The sequence below is a fragment of the Eretmochelys imbricata genome, chromosome 3, assembly GCF_965152235.1.
Source record: "Eretmochelys imbricata isolate rEreImb1 chromosome 3, rEreImb1.hap1, whole genome shotgun sequence".
In the NCBI taxonomy this organism is placed as follows: domain Eukaryota; kingdom Metazoa; phylum Chordata; order Testudines; family Cheloniidae; genus Eretmochelys; species Eretmochelys imbricata.
Genome location: NC_135574.1, coordinates 55,962,457 through 55,981,324, shown reverse-complemented (window position 1 = coordinate 55,981,324; position 18,868 = coordinate 55,962,457). Strand labels below are relative to the sequence as shown.

The 18,868-nt window shown below is 38.6% G+C and overlaps 1 protein-coding gene across 1 annotated transcript in view; it reads left to right on the top strand.

Moving 5' to 3' along the window:
* COL9A1 (collagen type IX alpha 1 chain) overlaps positions 1-18,868 on the top strand; it is a 102,535-nt gene that overhangs the window by 25,354 nt on the left and 58,313 nt on the right. The window contains exons 11-15 of the mRNA XM_077811607.1: positions 5,025-5,078; positions 5,707-5,742; positions 12,114-12,137; positions 12,429-12,482; positions 15,520-15,573. Of these exons, the coding sequence (XP_077667733.1) occupies positions 5,025-5,078; positions 5,707-5,742; positions 12,114-12,137; positions 12,429-12,482; positions 15,520-15,573 (222 nt within the window). The remainder of the gene's footprint in view (positions 1-5,024; positions 5,079-5,706; positions 5,743-12,113; positions 12,138-12,428; positions 12,483-15,519; positions 15,574-18,868) is intronic.

Genomic DNA, 18,868 nt, shown 5'->3' with positions numbered 1-18,868 from the left:
GCCTTGCCAGGCAGCATGCTTCATCGGCTCCTCTCCTGCCTGTGGGGGTTCTGGGACCAGCCCAGGGAATCAGCTCCGCCCTGCTCTGGGATGAGAAAAAGGAGAACAGCAAAGGAAAACAGAGAGACACTTTGAATTGCCCCCTACTGACCAACAGGCAAGAGCAAGACCTGTCTCTTTAAATAAGCAAGGAACCCATGACTGAGGCAATTTCCTCATTTCCAGTTGGTATAACTGGTCTGCAGGGGGCGTTAGCAGTTTCCGGGATGTTAAGAACTAGTCACAGATTGATTCACTTTGCCCTGCCTGTGGAAGCATCACATTCACTTTTCCCATACAACACTATAAGGGCAACTGAGGGCACAAACAGAGAAACTTCCTCTTGGGGAATGTTGGGACAGAATGAAGAAAAGGGAGAATATATTATGAGAGAGCCCAACAAGACTAAATGCAAGACTCATGCAAGAAACATGCTAGCATGTGAAGGAATAAATTTAAAATGTGATCCAATCCTCTGGGAATCAAGGGTTGTTTTGAATCATTCTTCATGAGACAAACTGTGCTCTTTTGTTTTTTGTTTTAGAGATCTGGAATTTACAGCTGAAGAGCAAACTTTTATTTTATATTATTATTTTATATTAGAATAGCAGTGGATTGTGAACTAAAACTGCAGATCAAAAGCTCATGCACGGATTTAACAATCTGTCACATACTCATGAGCTCAGTCAAGAATGGATATTTTAAAATCTTCCACCCTACAAGATGAACTGGAAAAAAAATGTCTGTCACATATTTTTCAATATTTTCTGATTATGAAGCTGTATACTGGCTGGTCAAGTAGTAATCTAATCTGAAAATGTTATGCCTTAAATAATAACCATGGACCATGAAAACACACAGTATATGAAGTAAATAACCAGAGGATTACTGTGTGGTTGAGGTGTTAATCAGAAACACTAGTTTCTCAGTAACTTCAGATAGAATGTGAATGTAGTGTATAATATAAATGGTCATGTATTTGTTTAACATATAGTTACAAAATTGTTACAAGCTTTTAAGTGCCCTATGGAAACAAATTAGATCCATTTTTTACAATTTAAATGAAGACAGACTGATTGTGCAAGTTTTTTTAAATACAGATTTTAGTCATCTTTACATAATTTTAGAAAACCAAAATATAATATGAAAATACAAATTCATTTAAATACCCAAGCAGATGATCGATGGTCTTTAAGAGTGTTGCTTAACACATCCCACTTATTTTATATTATATAAATATTTCCCCCAAATAGAAAAGGAGTACTAGTGGCACCTTAGAGACTAATTAAAATAGAATTTTTATTTCTCAGTAGCAATACATGACCTTGTAAGTGCAAGAAAACTATTGTTATGTCACATTTAGCACATCCAAATTTGAGACAGCTAGCTACATGGAACTGTGGTAAAGTAATGATTATGCTTTAGTGAGCTAAAGCTTATGGATGGACTTTAACTGTGATACCAGGAGAAACAGAATCCCAAGAGAAATAGTGACTTGAATATATATTATTCTGAAGGAAGGAAGACTTCAACCCACCCCAATGAGGGTTACTGCCCTTGTGACTTTGTTTCTTTATGGGGAACAACACAAGGGCCTAAATAACTAAGGTTCAAGGGAATCTTATTTTGATGGAAAGCTAGAACAAATCATAGAATCACAGAATATCAGGGTTGGAAGGGACCTCAGGAGGTCATCTAGTCTAACCCCCTGCTCAAAGCAGGACCAATCCAATCATCTCAGCCAGGGCTTTGTCAAGCCTGACCTTAAAAACTTCTAAGGAAGGAGATTCCACCACCTCCCTAGGTAACGCATTCGAGTGCTTCACCACCCTCCTAGTGAAAAAGTTTTTCCTAATATCCAACCTAGACCTCCCCCACTGCAACCTGAAAAAATATACTGGCACTAAAACACTATCTTATTTGTACATTTGGGGAAACTTCTTATTGTAGTTCTTTCCTTTGATGGAGTTGTCATATTGGTATTTATGTCTTATGCAAGGATTTAAGCACATTGTGTAGCTTATATAAAAATGGCAGAAAAATAATTTGTAAGACTTGACTCAGCAATTGTAAGGGGTGGAGAGAACATGAACTATATGGATGTGCTAAAATTAACTTGAAAATGAAACATGCTGGAAGTTGATTGTTTTTTCTGTAAAGGTCTTCTGCAAAAGGTGAACTAAAAATTCCTATTTAAACCTGTTTAAGATCCAAAATCCATAATAGAATAGGGATTTGATCTTGCCAAAATCCACATTAATTTCAATATTCCAAATTGACTTCACTGAGTTGTCCCTGAGACCCTCTGTGTGCAAACTGAAAAACAATAAGCAAAGACCAAATATAAAACCAAATATTTGAAAATCTTTTTATCCTTTACTTTCCTGCCAAGACTCAGTTTCTGGATTCTTTGTTTCCCTTTCAAGGCAACTCAGTCACCTAAACCACATCATATTCTTCAACTCCACAGTTAAAACATAAGAACAGCCATACCAATGGTCCATCTGGCCCAGTATACTATACTGTCTTCTGACAGTGGCTGGTGCCAGCTGCTTCAGAAGAAATGAATAGAACAGGGCAATTATCAAGATCCATCCTCTGTCATCCAGTTCAGCTTCTGGCAAATAGAGGCTAAGGACACCCAGAGCACAGGATTGCATACCTGACTATCTTGGCTAATAGCCATTGAAGGTTATGAACTTATCTAATTCTTTTTTTAACCCAATTATACTTTTGGCCTTCACAACATCCCTTGGCAATGAGTTCCACAGGCTGACTGTGTGTTGTGTGAAGAAGTACTTCCTTATGTATGTTAGAAACCGGCTGCCTATTAATTTCACTGGGTGACCCCGGTTATTGTGTTATATGAAGGGGTAAATAACACTTCCTTATTCACTTTCTCCACAACATTCATGATTTTATAGATCTCTATCATATCCCCTCTTAGTCATCTCTTTTCTAAGATGAACAGTTCCAGTCTTTTGAATCTCTCCCCATACAGAAGCTGTTCTGCTTTAGGTGCTTTTGATGCCTTCTTGCTCCTGCATATACCCCAGTCTTACTGAATGAGTGAAAAATAGTAAAATGTAAATATATTTACAGTTGAAGACTACACAAATTGACCTTAATATACACTCATTGTGCATCCAACTGGCATGGAATTAAAAATAACATGTATCTGGGTTTTTCATTTATACTGTCCTTCCTTATCCTTAAATTGCTGGGCCAGTTCTGATTTCTTTAATTTTGTTTTTCTCTTACAAATTATTCTACTGCCAGTTATAATAAACTGAACAAAAAATACTGCACAGTAATTGTCCATAATGACCATGTAAGCTCCAGAAAGTAAATTAGCAGGAAAAAAGCCCTTTGGGTCACATACTGAATTATTAGAAACTCACCAAAAAGGAAAATATTGGACGAAGATAAAAGCAAGGATTTTTTGATAGATTTCTTGAATTATTAAGCCACATAAATGTTTGAGAACAACTTAGTCCTTACTGAACTCCCAGTTATAATTGCCTTTTTTTTTTTTTTCGTTTTAGTCAGAGAGGCAAGTATGGCATAAGGCCAAATCATGACCCAACCTGTATCAGCCACATGGCCCTTTAATTCAGGGGATACTCTCAGCGCAGAATCTGTGTGGCTGTCTCATTTTGCTTGTGGCAACCACATAGTATGCCCCAGAGGCTGGGTTTATGATTCCACCCTCCTGGATTGCCATGTGCGAACACCAGGAAGATGGAGGCAATGAGACGGGGAGGCCTACTCCAATATTTCTGTGTGGTATGGGGGCTAGTTCCTTCTTGGCTGAATGACAGGGACACTGAATGGTTTAGTATGGCCTACAGAATGAGGTCATGGCTAACTATGGCTGCTAGTCTGGGGACCAAAGAATTCCTGTCCTTTATCATTGCAATCAGAAGTAGAAAGGGAAGAGTGCTACCACATACGATTGGGCCCTGCTCCCTATCCTTTCTTCCTCAACAGTAACATCTTCAACTTGTTTTGGGAAGGAAGAGAAGGGTGAAGAGATACACAGAGGGCTGCTGTGAGGAGTGGTTTGGGGAAGTAATTTGCATCATCTCCGTTCTTGCACAAAGCAGATGCAGCTTCTATTCCCCTTCCCCAACTCCCTAAGCCTAACTATCTTCCCAGTGGTCAGCCTGGTGTCTAGCTGACCTATAGAGCAAGTAAGTGGCTGCCATGTGCCTTATTACGTACATAGGGCTAACATTTGGTTCAAAATGATTGTACGTCCTAGGGTACATTTTTAATACTATCAACAATAGTCTATTTTGGATGCCTATGTGTAGCTGTCATTGAAGTCATGCTTTGAAGTCAAAATATGGCCTTATATATATGGATAATCTATACAGCATATGAACAGTATCGGTGTGAGTATAAATCTAATGTAATACAGAGGCTTTTAGGGGGATAACTGACTATTAATTTCCATATTCACATTGAGATGCATATGGAAGGAAGGGTGGGTTCTTTTCATCAGAGGTCACCAAAAGGTCATCTGTTTTTCTCATCTGATTTCAAACATTCAAGTATCCTTTTAAGATACATTATTGAAATTAGTTCCAGTTTTTCATTATGGGCAACTGATTATGCAGTACAAACATAGAAATTTGACATTTTAATCATAAGTCACAAAAGTTCATCTGTCTAGCAAAATTTCTCTGATTTGGAAAAATTTAAGGGAATCTGAGGTCACCTATTGTTACTAACTGGAATTTAGCCAAGGTTATTGTTGAAGGCAATATAACCCAGGTGAAAATAATAGCCACAAACTCTCACCTTGAACTTTGGCAGAGTTTGGATATTCATTAGAATTTTGAAAGTCAGCTCCATCTCTGTATCTCACTAAACTATTTGCATTGTAAGACAATTTCACAGTGTTTTATATTTTATAGAGTTTTCTGTTGTGATTAATAAAAACATGAGTTACATTAATATGTTACACTTTATTTCACAAGGGACTAACAGGCCCTGATGGATCGCCTGGCCCAGCTGGACCCCGAGGACAAAAGGTAAGAATAAAGTCAGTTATTAAGTCTTTGATGCATTTTTCACAGGCGTACTTATAGACTTTTTGAGGGTAATGAGACTCTACAGTCTTTTCTAATGAATATGGAATGCAATCCTGATCCAGTTGGACCCTCCTTCTGAGACACTGAGTGCCCTCAACTCCGATTGACTTCATTAGCAGTTGAAAGTGCTCAGCATCTCTCACGGGGTGTTCAACCCTTTGCATGATTGGGCCCTATAATAACTGCTGTCACCATACGTAGCCACCACCATAACTGCAAAACCTCAGTTCCTCAACAATTCAAATGTAGGAACTTTCAACATAAGAACACTAATACAGAGTAACCAAAATGTTTGAATTGTTCTCTTTAAAACAAAACAAAGTTATAATATTTATGATCTGATTTCCTATCCTTTTCCGACTCTGAGTAGAAATTTCCTTTACATGTTGTTCCACTGAATTAAATGGGACTGCTCGATTAAGTGCTAGTCAAGGTGAGAAAGGATTGCAGAATCTGTCCCTTAGTACGTAGCCTTCAAGGGACAAGAACTATATCTTCCTAAATGTTGCGTACAACACCAACTGTGGTATTATAGCTTGACAAATAATAACAATTTGATTATTTGCAGGGTGAACCTGGATTGCCCGGAGGCCGTGGACTTCCAGTAAGTCATATATTTATTATAGTATAGACTTAAAATACCAATATAAATTATTTTAATTGCTAGATGGCATGATGGAAAACAAGAAAATCTCTTAAGGAACTCTGAGGTAGCAGAGCAGGGGTTCTCAAACTTTTGTACTGGTGACCCCTTTCACACAGCAAGCCTCTGAGTGTGCCCCTCTCCCCCTTTATAAATTAAAAACACTTTAAAATATATTTAACACCATTACAAATGCTGGAGGCAAAGCAGGGTTTGGGGTGGAGGCTGACAGCTTGCGACCCCCGAGGGGTCCTGACCCCCAGTTTGAGAACTCTTGTAGTAGAGTAACACTTTTATTTTTGCATTGGTAGGGTACAGATTCAGTCATTCAAAGGCATTGAAGGCACATTCTTTAGAAAATGGAGTCTCTAGTTGATGGAATTGATTTTTTTACAACCCCATTACAAAGAGTTCATTGCATTCAGACTAACTGATTTATCTGCATGCTCTAAAGGGAATGAAAATTTCTGTGAATGGATCAAGTTTTTGAGAACATATTTTCTAACAATTTCTATCTCTTTGTGGAAGTGAAGAAGAGCCCTCAGACAGGGAAGTCCATGGTTTACATGGGTATGTTAGCCCAAGAAGGGTCAGGTTTCAGCTCATCTCTATATAAGTTTAAAAGTTTGTATGACTGAAATTTGAGTGCACGAGAGAGGGTTTTTTTTGTTTTGTTTTGTTTTTCGATGGTGAAAGACAGCATAATGTGAGAAGAGGATTTCAAAGAGAACTGTTCAGCTTTGAATTCAGAGAGGGCTAAGTATTCAGGTTTGGAGTCTGAGAAGAATTGCCAGGTTAAAGACCTTCCAGAAATGGAGAACTGGATGATTCCAGACACAGAGAAACTGAGACTATAAAGGAAACCCTTTAAAAAGATGGGAATGGGAACAATTGGAGGGTATCGTGCCCTGATATATGGCTTCAGGAGATTAAGAATTGATTCTTCCCTGAGACTAGAATTGTTGGGACTAAGTATTAGGCTTGCTCTATTCTATCTTGATCCACAACTTCGTAGCCCTGACTGTATGTTTTCATTTTTAATTGTGACCCATTAATTTTTACTATTATTTATATACAGATTCACTCAAAATGCTTAGGCATAAAAGAAAATGTATTCCTTATCTTGAATAACAGCTTACATGTAAAAAATGTTCAAGCTTAAGGTACATCATTTCATGTGGATATATTCCTTTATTTTCCAAATATACATGTTCCTTAGCTGAAAATCCAAACCCCAGGACAATTAGAGTACAAACTTGTGACAGCTAGTGGGGTCTGTGTATCCATAACATAAGCAAACCGTGGTTAGAGAAATAGCAAAACTGAGAGGGCTGCTAAGTAGATTGAAAGCACTGTTTTCAGAGGGGAAGGGAGGGTTTGCCAGTTATTCAGCAGAGTAGATGGTGAAATGATTGCTTAGGACAGTGGTTTGAATTAGCTGCAAAACTAAATTGATGGAATGATGGAGACAGCTTTGGGTTGCCAGTTCTGTTACTCATAGGATCTGAGAGAAGTGTGTATGAAGAAATTTACCACTTGAGGTGAAAAGTGACTATGGAAAATTAAAAGATGCATTAATGGAATTATTTCAACCTAAAATACATGGTACTGGAAGCTGGGCTGCATTCCTATAGATGTGAAACTTAGGGAAAGTATAGAGTATTTTAACTTCATCCAAAGGGAACCTGCAGAGAACGTGGGTTCCAGGACAGAATAATAGGAGAGCTTGTTGGAAAGGTGGATGTCAGAAATGTCTTTAAAGGATTTCCCTTCCTTTGGAAGTGGAGTTGCTACTGTGAAAACACATCAAAAATGCATCATTATAAAGGAAACCTCAGTTGTTCAACCTGACAGCTCTGCTAGGAGTGGAATTTATTTGGCATTAAGAGCTCAAATGGTCCTTGTGAGGTTTGTAGAGAACACAGATTTTTCACATGCACACACATTGTGGAGGAATGTCACCCATGGTAAGAGAGTGAATTAGAAACCATATTTGGGGGCTGTAAAATGATCAGTGGGATTATGGGCCACTGTTTTGCAGTTCTAGCTGCTAGTGATCCACTCCAGTGTGCCTTGGTAGTGATTGACTTTTTTTTACTGCATTGCAAGCTGTACTGCACATGCCATGTAGGACATGTATGGTAGTGTGGTGAGGAAACCGGTATCACTAGTATTGAAGTGTGGGATGGCTGATGTTGTGTGTAAAGTTGTGACCTAGAACACAAATATTAGTAATTCTCAGGTAAAAGGAACTGTTTATGGCCAGGAAAGAGGGATGTACTGGAGACACCTGCTGATACTATTGAAAAGTATCATTTCATTGTGGGTGAGTAAAACAAGATAGAGCAAATTGCCTATCCATTTAGTAAATGAGACTCTTGAGCCCCAGATTTTAGGAAAGGATACAATATTTGGAGGACTTCGGTGTTGGTGATCTGACACCATGGCTATTAGCATGAAAGAGCCAAATCCAGATAGAAAGAGTTCTGCTCAGAATAAATCTCTCTGGCGAATTACATTCATGGAAGCTTTCACACTGAGTGAATGGGACTGCAGGCTAGAGAGAATAGGGAAATTACTGAAATTCTCCAAAAAAAGCTAATACTAGTGATCTTGACTTTAGTGAGATTAAACTGATTCCTATCCCTTCCTCTTCCCCCCTCATGGAACCTAACCTATAAACCAGGGAATAAGGAGGGCCTCTAATTCTTATCTGCAGGCATATTTTGAGAAGCACATACTGGCCTTGTTTCATGTTTCAGCCTCCTGAAACCCTGGGGTTGGTCTGTTAGACCTCAGCTATCAGAAATACAATGAACATGCTACAAAGAAGGCATATTGGTTGCCATGTTTAGATGAAAATCTGGATGCACTTGTCTTTGTGGGCTGGTTTTCTGCACTGGATTCAGCCAGTGGCCTTTGGTGAGCAGAGTAGCCCCAGCTACTCATTCACAGACTTATTTTCTCACAAAAAGGGCCACTTGAACCTGTTGAAATGCTGTGCACTAACAGAAAATCAAACACCTTGGTTACTACTGTTCATTGCCACTGTGTTGAACAATGGGAGTTTTGTCCAATGGGAGTTTTGTCCAAATTGGAACTGCAGGATTTGATCCCAATAGAAATTTTAAGGAAATGAATTTTATAATATTTCATATCTATTTTTCCTTTCTCTGTTTCTCTTCTTCTCCAGGCCCTCTTCTGACCCTCCCTCTCTTTCTTTTCCATTTTTTCTTCTAATGTTTTCCCACCATCTCTTTAGTCCTTTTTATTCTTTCATCTTCTGCTTTTCTCTTTTGTGTACTCGTCTCAACAAAATTAGTGCAATACTTCAGATAACCACGTCACCAAACAGATGGATTTCTCTACTTTGGTAAGGTCTAGGGAGATTGGGCTATCAGCTACAGTGTACATATAAGGCCTCTCAAAGCTAGAATATGTCAGAGATACATTTTTTAGCAGTTACAATTTTTTAGAGGATTTGCTTGTCCTACAACTTTTTAAATTGTAGGATGTTCACAGAGTTATCTAAAGTCAGCAGAGGCTGTTTGGACCATATTTAGCCTGTCAAAGTATCACTTTCATTTCTTGCAGATCTGTGAAAAGTATTGCTAATATTTAAAGAGGAAGGAAAACAAATTTAAGCAGGATATACAAGATATGATATGCAGATGCTACTTGTAAGAGAACTGTAAGAGAAAAATGTACTGTACATCACAAAATAAGAAACTGAAATAGTGGAAATTTGAACACTTGTATAAAATTCCTGATTGCAAATTAGATTTTGCTTCCTGATATTGTTCAGCAAAATAGATCCCAAAGTTTCCATAGCCAATATTAAAAGACATGAAAAAAATCATATTTTCCATTAATATGTAATACATTTTTATCAAATACAATGAAATCTACTCCACTAGACATTCCCTGTCTCAAACAACCATTTTAAAGTATCCTCAAGATTTCTAGTACAGTTTTGCACTATCTTTTGTTAAAGACCACTGCTTCTATACAAGGCAGTTTAGGTATTTACTTAAGACAGGATTCCTTGTACTGTACATTCACTGTACATGGCAAATATTTGGTAAGCTATTCTGATTACTTGGTTATAATTATGTTATATAATAGTGTGTGTTTGTATTATACACACACAAACACAAAGGAGGGATTTTCAGAGACACCTAAGTGACAGAGGAGCATATTTGCCATTGAAAGTCTATGGGAGTTGTGCTTCTAAGTCACTTAGACGTTTTTAAAAATCTCACCCTAAGTATTTAGCATATTTTCATATTATTTCTAAAACTGGGTGAACTTCACCCATAGGTATTTTGTTTGTCACATTTTGTGTATGTACAGGAGTTTATGTTTTCAGCATCTGACTGTTGAGAATTCCCCTGATTAAACCTCTCAAATCATTAACTTCCACCATGCACAACCTGTGCTGAGGAGATATTGGACAAGATTCTGATCACAGTGAGAATGGTATAAATCTGGCCTGACTTCAGCTGAGTTAAGCCAACTCCATTTTGCTCTGTGGACACTTGCTTGTGAGAGGTGACACACAAAAGCCAGAAACCATTCAATTCTGCAACAAAGGTTGATGAATTAGCGGGGGATCTATTTCAGAGGCTCTGCCATTGTGGCAAGTGAAGCACTGCCTCGTTTAGAAAAAGTGCAACATAAATCAGTATAAAACACATTCCGTTCATCTGGATTCTATGCACCATTCTTGAGTGGTAAATTTAACAGGGTAGCCCTATGAAATGAAGGATCATATGGGGACAGCTGCTCCAGTGCCCTAAGTATGTATCCTCCCCCTCCTTATAGGCAGAATAGAAGCATGATTTCACTGAACAGCCTGCCAGCTACTACACAGCATTTAGAGACACTTTCAAAAGTACCCTTACATAAATGGTACATGTTGAGCGAAAGCTAGTTACAGTATCTCAACTAAAATTTTGACCTAGAGGCACAATTGATTAAATAACATACAGTGGTGCCTTTAAAAAGTTTCCTATTTACCAGTAGGTCAGGTATTACAGGTCTGACCATTCTCAGAGTTACGTTCTAGCCTTAAAAAGGTAAAGGGAAACTTTTAAAGGGAATCCACTAAACAGTCAGGTAAGTGTTTTCTTTTCTCTGGAGGGTGGTTATATTATGATCTAGAACCTGACTGCAGGTTGTGCTGTCAGCATGTGACTAGTAGAGGGCAAATTTCATACAAACACAAAATAGTTAGGCTTCCCCCAGTGTTCAGTATTGCACAACAATGTACATTAGATTTATCACATTAACATCTTTCAAACACACTGAGTTAAACCGTGCAAGACTTAAATTACTCAGTTAAATAACAGCAGATGGAAATGTAAGTTGTGTAGGCAAGGAAGAAAAGTTTATTTATTACTTCTCATTAAAAGAGTAAAATGAAATTATATTAGATTATCAATATGTTTGAAATTCTTCCCTCATTATGCAAGTTCTTCTAATGCTACTCTGGAAACTACAGTCAGTGCACAATATTCTGTGGCTTCTAAACTCCACTGAACCCAGGTGGTTAATTTCCTAACACAGTCCCTGATCTTGCGGAGACTCAGGCATGTGTGTAACTTTGCATGTGAACTGTCCCAGTGACTTCATTGGCACTATCTACCTGCATAAAGTTAGGCATATGCTTAAGTCTTTAAAGGATTGGGGCTGAAACTTGCTATGGAGTATGTATTATACCTAACAGGAAAAACAGCATTTGTTGCTGGGAAATACCTGATTAAAATAATCAAGAACAACACTGATAGTAAATGTAAACAGGAGCAGCTCGTTGCTTCCCCTGCTCAGCAAGAACAGTGGTGGTTTAATGGCTTTAAGGGACTTAAGAAGGCCTTGAAATAATTGAAATCTTTTTCTACTTTATTATTAACCATTACTCATGGAGAAGGAAATGACCACTTCCTTCACGTGTCATCAAGGTGTATCTTTTGACATAGGTTTCAATGCTTGATAACTAGCTAAACCTATTAATATTAGTTTCTTCATTCCTTTGCCAGCACATATATTTTTGTATTGCAGGTTAGTTTAGTCAAACAAAATTACTGTACTTGTCTGCTGATATTAAGTATCTCATGATAATCTTTATACTAGATGTTGAATATCTGTTAAAATTGCCGAAATACCTACTCAGTTATATCAAACGTGAGGGTAGTAATGTTTTAATATTCATTCATTGAAGGAACCGTCACAGTTTTGTGTTTGATCACCCTACATGTTCCTACTCTTGGCATCCAACAAGATTAAATGTCAGTAACCATAAAAAGTTGCTCAACACATTTTTCTTTTTTCAGGGTAAGGGGATGCTTGGACCAGCAGTAAGTATCATTTTATACACACTACAGACTGCGATTGCATAACAAATCAAAGTAATAAAATAAAAAGACACAATAATAATTTTGGTCCTGATGTTCTGTATCTATTCCTACATAGTTTTACAACTAACATTTTAGACCATTTTAGTCCTTTGGGTGCACAGATGTGTTTCTGAGGGCATAATTTATCTCCAGTTGCTTTGGGAAGATATTTGCCTGTGTACTGAGATCTCTATCATACAGATGGCTTTAAATAATTTATATATATTTCTTTCTTTTACTTGGTTATTGTAGGGTCCCCCTGGTGTAGCAGGACTTCCTGGTGAAGTAGGCCGTGTTGGTCCATCCGTGAGTACTGCATTATGTTTGCCAGTAATTTGCATTTTCTCACTGGCTGAAAGACACTGTGCAGAAGGAAATATAATTATTATACCATCCAAACATGGTTTAGGATAGGAGACCACAAAAACATACATAAGTATTTCATTGGATTATTTTTCCTGCTGGGATTATAGGAGGAGGAGCAGGTTGGTGGAAATCTTGTCAGAAATAAACAATAATTAATAGCACAAAAATACGACCATCTGTAATAATAGAATGAAGTTTCAGAGTAGCAGCCGTGTTAGTCTGTATCCGCAAAAAGAACAGGAGTACTTGTGGCACCTTAGATTCTAACAAATTTATTAGAGAATAAGCTTTCATGGGCTACAGCCCACTTCATTGGATGCATATGTTCATTCTATGCATCCGATGAAGTGGGCTGTAGCCCACGAAAGCTTGTGCTCTAATAAATTTGTTAGTTTCTAAGGTGCCACAAGTACTCCTGTTCTTTTTAACAGAATGAAGTGTTTCATACAGTATTCCACACACAAAAAGAATGCTAAGGATGCAAAGGAAGTCACTAAAAAAATTAGGAAAGGGCAAAGTTAAGGTTGGCTGTAGAATGTTAACTTTGGCCCCTGGTGTGTTTACATTATGTTAAAATCTTTTATTACATGATCACACACTGCTTTTCCCCACGACCCCTGTCTGATGTCAGTGAATAAGGCAGTTGTTCAATATTTCTTTTGATCCTCATCATTCAGTGTGGCCCCATTTACTGCACATCAACCCAACCTTGCCCTGATTAAGGATTTTTTCTCTTTAATTATAGCCTTTTTGTGGCACTGATCTCCAGACTATCTCAATACCTCACAAACACAATTAATTAATTTATCCCTTAGACACCTCTGTGAAGTCAGGAACTATTATTATCTCCATTTTCAGAAGGAGAACTGAGACAGAGAGAGATTAAGGGCTAGTTTGTACAATTTAAATACATCCCATCCATTCACAAAGCCATGAGGATGGAGCAGTCCCTGTCGTCTCCTGAGCACTTAGCACTTATATTTCACATCTTCAGAGCTGTTTAGAGACATTATGGGTTACGCTCTTACAGGAATCAGAGGTGACCCACTCGTTAGGTAGACCAGAAAATAAACTGTAAATCAGTCATAATTTCGTCCCTGGATCAGGAGTCAGAGGGGGTAGTAGAGTAAATTACTTTATCCCTTTTCATGGAACTGCTTATTTGACACTGTTTACATAGATACTCTGACCAGTGAATAAGTGTCCCTCATCCCTGCCCTCCTACCCACTTTTCCACAGTGGTGGCTACCTGGCAAACGTTACTAAGGGCAGGTTCAGCATGTTGTCTAATTTTTGCTTCATATTTTGTCACTGAAATAAGACTCAAAGCCACACTTTCGGTTGTGAAAGGAAGTAAGGAATAGCATTTTAATTTTTTTTTAATGAAGCATCCCAGCCATTTTCTTAGTTGATCATTTAACTTCAGTGTTAACCTCTCAAAACACTTTACAGTCAGTCAGATCAAATAAGAACATAGTTAAAAGGTGAGACCAATCAAGAAGCAATAAGACTTGATTTAAAGTAAGACTGTAGTCAGAAAAATGATACAGAACTCCCACAGTGCTATTTTTACTGAATTATTTTCTTTCACTTACTTCCATATCAAGTTTTCTCAGTTTTATAAATCAAAAGATATTAGAGAGATGAGGTAGGTGAGGTAATATATATTGTCGGACCAACTTCTGTTGATGGAAGGTACAAGCTTTTCATCAGGAGCTTAATAAGCTGAATAAGAACACAGCTCTTATTCAGGTTTGGGGAAGGAAGCAGCATGTCTGCTTCCCGAGACCTGAGGAAGAGCTCTGTGTAGCTCAAAAATGTGTACCTGATAGCAACAGATGTCGGTCCAATAATATGTATTACCTCATCTACCTTGTATCTCTCATATCCTGGGACCAAAATGAGTACAACAGCACTGTAAATCAAAGCTGTAATTCTCAGCTTGGGCTTCAAAAATCTAGTTGTACTCTTTCTGATTTGTACATCCTCTCCAGTGATGAAGGTTCTTTATTCAGAAGTTAGCTGACAATTTTGTGGATGACACGTGAGGCGGAATAGGCTCTAGATTACTTTCAATACTGTACTGGTCCTCCAGTGGCAACAGTAGTAAAATCTTGGTTTGGGGCCTGCTCCTGCTTCCAGTAAAGACAACTGCAGAGTTCCCATTGGCTTCACAGTACAGGATTAAGCCCTTGTCCTTAAAGCGGGTATGCCTCGAAGACACAAACAGATCAAATAAGGGAGTGTCTGGTTTACACAATCACTTTTCTGACTATAGCTATACTAGAACAGAAGGTTATGGCATGCACGAGATGGAACAACAGAGAATTCCACAAGTAATGGGACATAGTAAAATATCGCCTCCCAAACATATTACATACTACAGTACTTGACAGTATTATTTCATATGTCATTCTATAGAATTCATCGGGAGATATTAAACAAAATCAAAAGCTTTACCGTTCAAATGAAATTTCTGTTGTGACCTCTATCGTGCAGAAAATGGCCATTTCATGGCATATGTCATGTGATATCTTTTTCACTCCCTATTAAATGAGTACCAATGATACTGGTGCTCTATATGAAGTAAAGAGATGACTGGTGTTATTCAAGAAGACACCTTATGTACCACATCTTTATTTATTTTAGGATTTTCTATCATGCCCATCATCATAGCATCCACACGCTTGAATAATAAAAATAAGTCACGTGTTGTTTGAGGATTACTCCACTCTCTTAGGAGAACTTCAAGCCTGTGATACAAGCAAATACAATCTCACACCCATCTCAAATTAAGTTTATTTCCTTATACTCTACAACCAGACCTGTATTCTTGAAATTTGAGTTTTACTGTTCTAAGATTGGTTGCTTAGTCTGTCCTTTTGTGGTTGCCTCACCTTAGCTGCTGCAGGCCTGAATATACAGCTGTTGTGTATATCATTGCCAGGAATTAATTAAATGTATTCTAAAATATTAGGGTGATGCTGGAAAGAGAGGTCCTCCAGGCCCACCAGGGCCCCCAGGCCCCAGAGTAAGTGGTTATGTTTAATATATGCTAATGTTTGGATAAGTGCTGTGTCCCTGTGTGACCTATCATTTAAATCAGATTCTGTACCAGATGACTGGAGGATAGCTAATGTGATACCAATTTTTAAGAAAAGCTCCAGCGGTGACCCCAGCAATTACAGGCTGGTAAGCCTAACTTCTGTACAAGGCAAATTGGTTGAAACAATACTAAACAACAGGAATATCAGACAGATAGATGAACACAATACGTTGGGGAAGAGTCAACACAGATTTTGTAAAAGAAATCATGCCTCACTAATATATTAGAATTCTTTGAGGGGGTCAGCAAACATGCGGACAAGGATGATCCTGTAGATGTAGTATACCTAGACTTTCAGAAGACATTTGAAAAGGTCCCTCACCAAAGGCTCTTAAGCAAATTAAGCAGTCATGGGATAAGAGGGAAAATCCTCTTGTGGATCAGTAACTGGTTAAAAGATAGGAAACAAAGGGTAGGAATAAATGGTCAGTTTTCAGAATGGAAAGAGGTGAATAGTGGTGTTCTCCAGAGGTCTGTACTGTGTCCTGTGGTGTTCAACCTATTCATAAATGATCTGGAAAAAAAGAGGTAAATAGTCAGGTGGCAAAGTCTGCAGATGATACAAAACTACTCAAGATACTTAAGTCCAAAGCAGACTGCTAAGAGTTACAAAGGGATCTCACAAAACTGGTGATTGGGCAACAAAATAGCAGATGAAATTCAGTGTTGGTAAATGCAAAGTAATGCACATTGAAAAACGTAATCCCAACTCTCTGTATAAAATGATGGGATTTAAATTAGCTGTTACCAGTCAAGAAAGAGATCTTCGAGTCATTGTGAATAGTTCTCTGAAAACATCCACTCAGTGTGCAGTGGCAATTTAAAAAGTGAGCGGAATGTTGGGAATCATTAGGAAAGCAATAGATATTAGGCCGAAAAATATCATAATGCCTCTATATAGATCCATGGCATGCCCACATCTTGAATACTGTGCGCAGATCTGGTCATCCCATCTCAAAAAAGATATATTAGAATTGGAAAAGGAACAGAGAAAGGCAACAAAAATGATTAAGGGAATGGCATAGCTTCTGTATGAGGACAGATTAAAAAAGATGGGGAACTTTTAGCTTGGAAAAGAGACAACTAAGGGGGGATATGATAGAGGTCTATAAAATCTTGACTAGTGTGGAGAAAGTGAATAAGGAAGTGTTATTTACTCCTTCACATAACACAAGAACCAGAAGTTACACAATGAAATTAATAGGCAGCAGGTTTAAAATAAACAAAAGGAAGTATTTCTTCTCACAATGTAGTCAACCTGTGGAACTCATTGCCAGGGGATGTCATGAAGGCCAAAAATATAACAGGGTTCAAGAAAGAATTAGATAAGTTCATAGAGGATAGGTCCATCAATGGTTATTAGCCAGGATGTTAAGGGATGCAATGCCATGTTGTGAGTGTCCCTAGACTCTGTTTGCCAGAAGCTGGGAGTGGATGACAGAGGATGGATCACTCAATGATTGTCTGTTCAATTAATTCCCTCTGAAGCACCTGGTATTGGCCACTGTTGGAAGACAGAATACTGGGATAGATGGACGGTTGATCTGACCCAGGATGGCCATTCTTATGTTCTTATGTTCCTGCTCATGCAAAACTTCCACTGAAGTCAAAAGACTGAGTAAGGACTTCAGGGATGCAGCAAGGCTGGATTTTAGGCACTTAAAAGATCATGTCTAGAGGCCCAGCTTGTAGAGTCATGTGATGACATCAGAATCTCAGCTTTCATTTTTAAAAAGTAAGTTTCTAGCCCTCATGGTTGCAAAGAGAAGTTTGGGAATGTAAACCTAGCGTAATGGATGCAATGATGCCTGCTGGAGTCTGCAGATAGCCTAAAACAATAACTCAGAGAGGTGTGAACTGTTAACGCTAAGGCCTACTGCTCTGGTTAGTCCCACCAACAGCACCCAACCAGAGGATTCTGTGTATCAGGAGGAGAAGTGTCCAGTGGGCCTAGCCTATCAATGCAAGCAGAGACACCCTGCCTCCTGGGTTGACTACTGGGCGCTCACCTTCTGCCACTTCCCCTGCCTCTCTGGGAGGGTGGTTCACTTTCCACTACCACTTCAAGTGGGACCTGGGTCTACCGTGTAGGGTTGGGGCTGGAGCTATAAAGGAGGGGGCAGATTCTTAAGTTGGCGCTGTAGTCCAGTACATCTCTAGTAAGAGCGTCAGATGTTTCCAAATACTGTTTTTGTGACTCTCCTCTGTAGGCCTTTTGAGAGGAGGGATTTGTACTATGCATTTACCTTTGCAGTTTTTTAATTTGCGAGAGGTGCAATTGACGGCAGATCATCATCTGGCAGACAGAGCACATGCTGGGGAATGACACACCTGGCATCTAGGAAATGAGCGTGTCATCTTAATTTCTCTGTAAGGGAAGGGATTCTAGTAAAGGGATTTCTACTATCCCTTTGCTAGACTGTCCCAACAGCAATACAGGGATCTATTTTCTTGGGGCCATATCTCATTTTCCATGGAAAGTTGCTAGAAAATGTGAAGTCGCCATGAATGATAAAACCGAGAAAAATACCAAGGAAATAAATAGCAACAAACTACACCAGGCTCTGCTGCTCCTTCTCTTTTTACACTGAAGCTTCCATCCCCCTCAGGCACCACTCCCATTCCATTTAAGGCCATTATATTCCACCAAACTACCCCCAACCTTTCCCAAATATTTGTGCTTCCATGAAAGCTCATCAGTTCTCTCAGAGTCTCACAGTGCTTCCCTACTCAAACAGAAGGCACACCTCTCCATAACAGACTGCCAGATCCTTCCATGAACCCAGTCTTGCTCACATGTAGTTACCTTTCTTCCTAACTTTTTCCCCAGTCTTCCCTCAGTAGACTCCATGATCCTCTCCTATTCCCATTAAGGCCAGACCATTTCCTAAGAAACTCATTTATCTTCTATTGACTGCATCCCTTTTGGACACAGATCTCTGACTTGCAATTCCAATGGCTGATAGAATCATGAATTGTCTATCAACTCTTCTGCTGCGAGAGGGATCCTTTTTTTCTCTAAAGAATTAAGTCTTGTCTTTATGAAGGAGATGTTTTTGTTCCGTATTAAATAATCATCAGAATGTAAGAAAGTTTGCCTTCATCTGTTTCATTTACCCAGATAACTTCTTTAAGAACCCCAACTCTGAAAACAATTTTCAGTCAATTACAATGTAGAAATACTTCTGCTGAGAACATAACATAAGATCTGTGGTGCAAC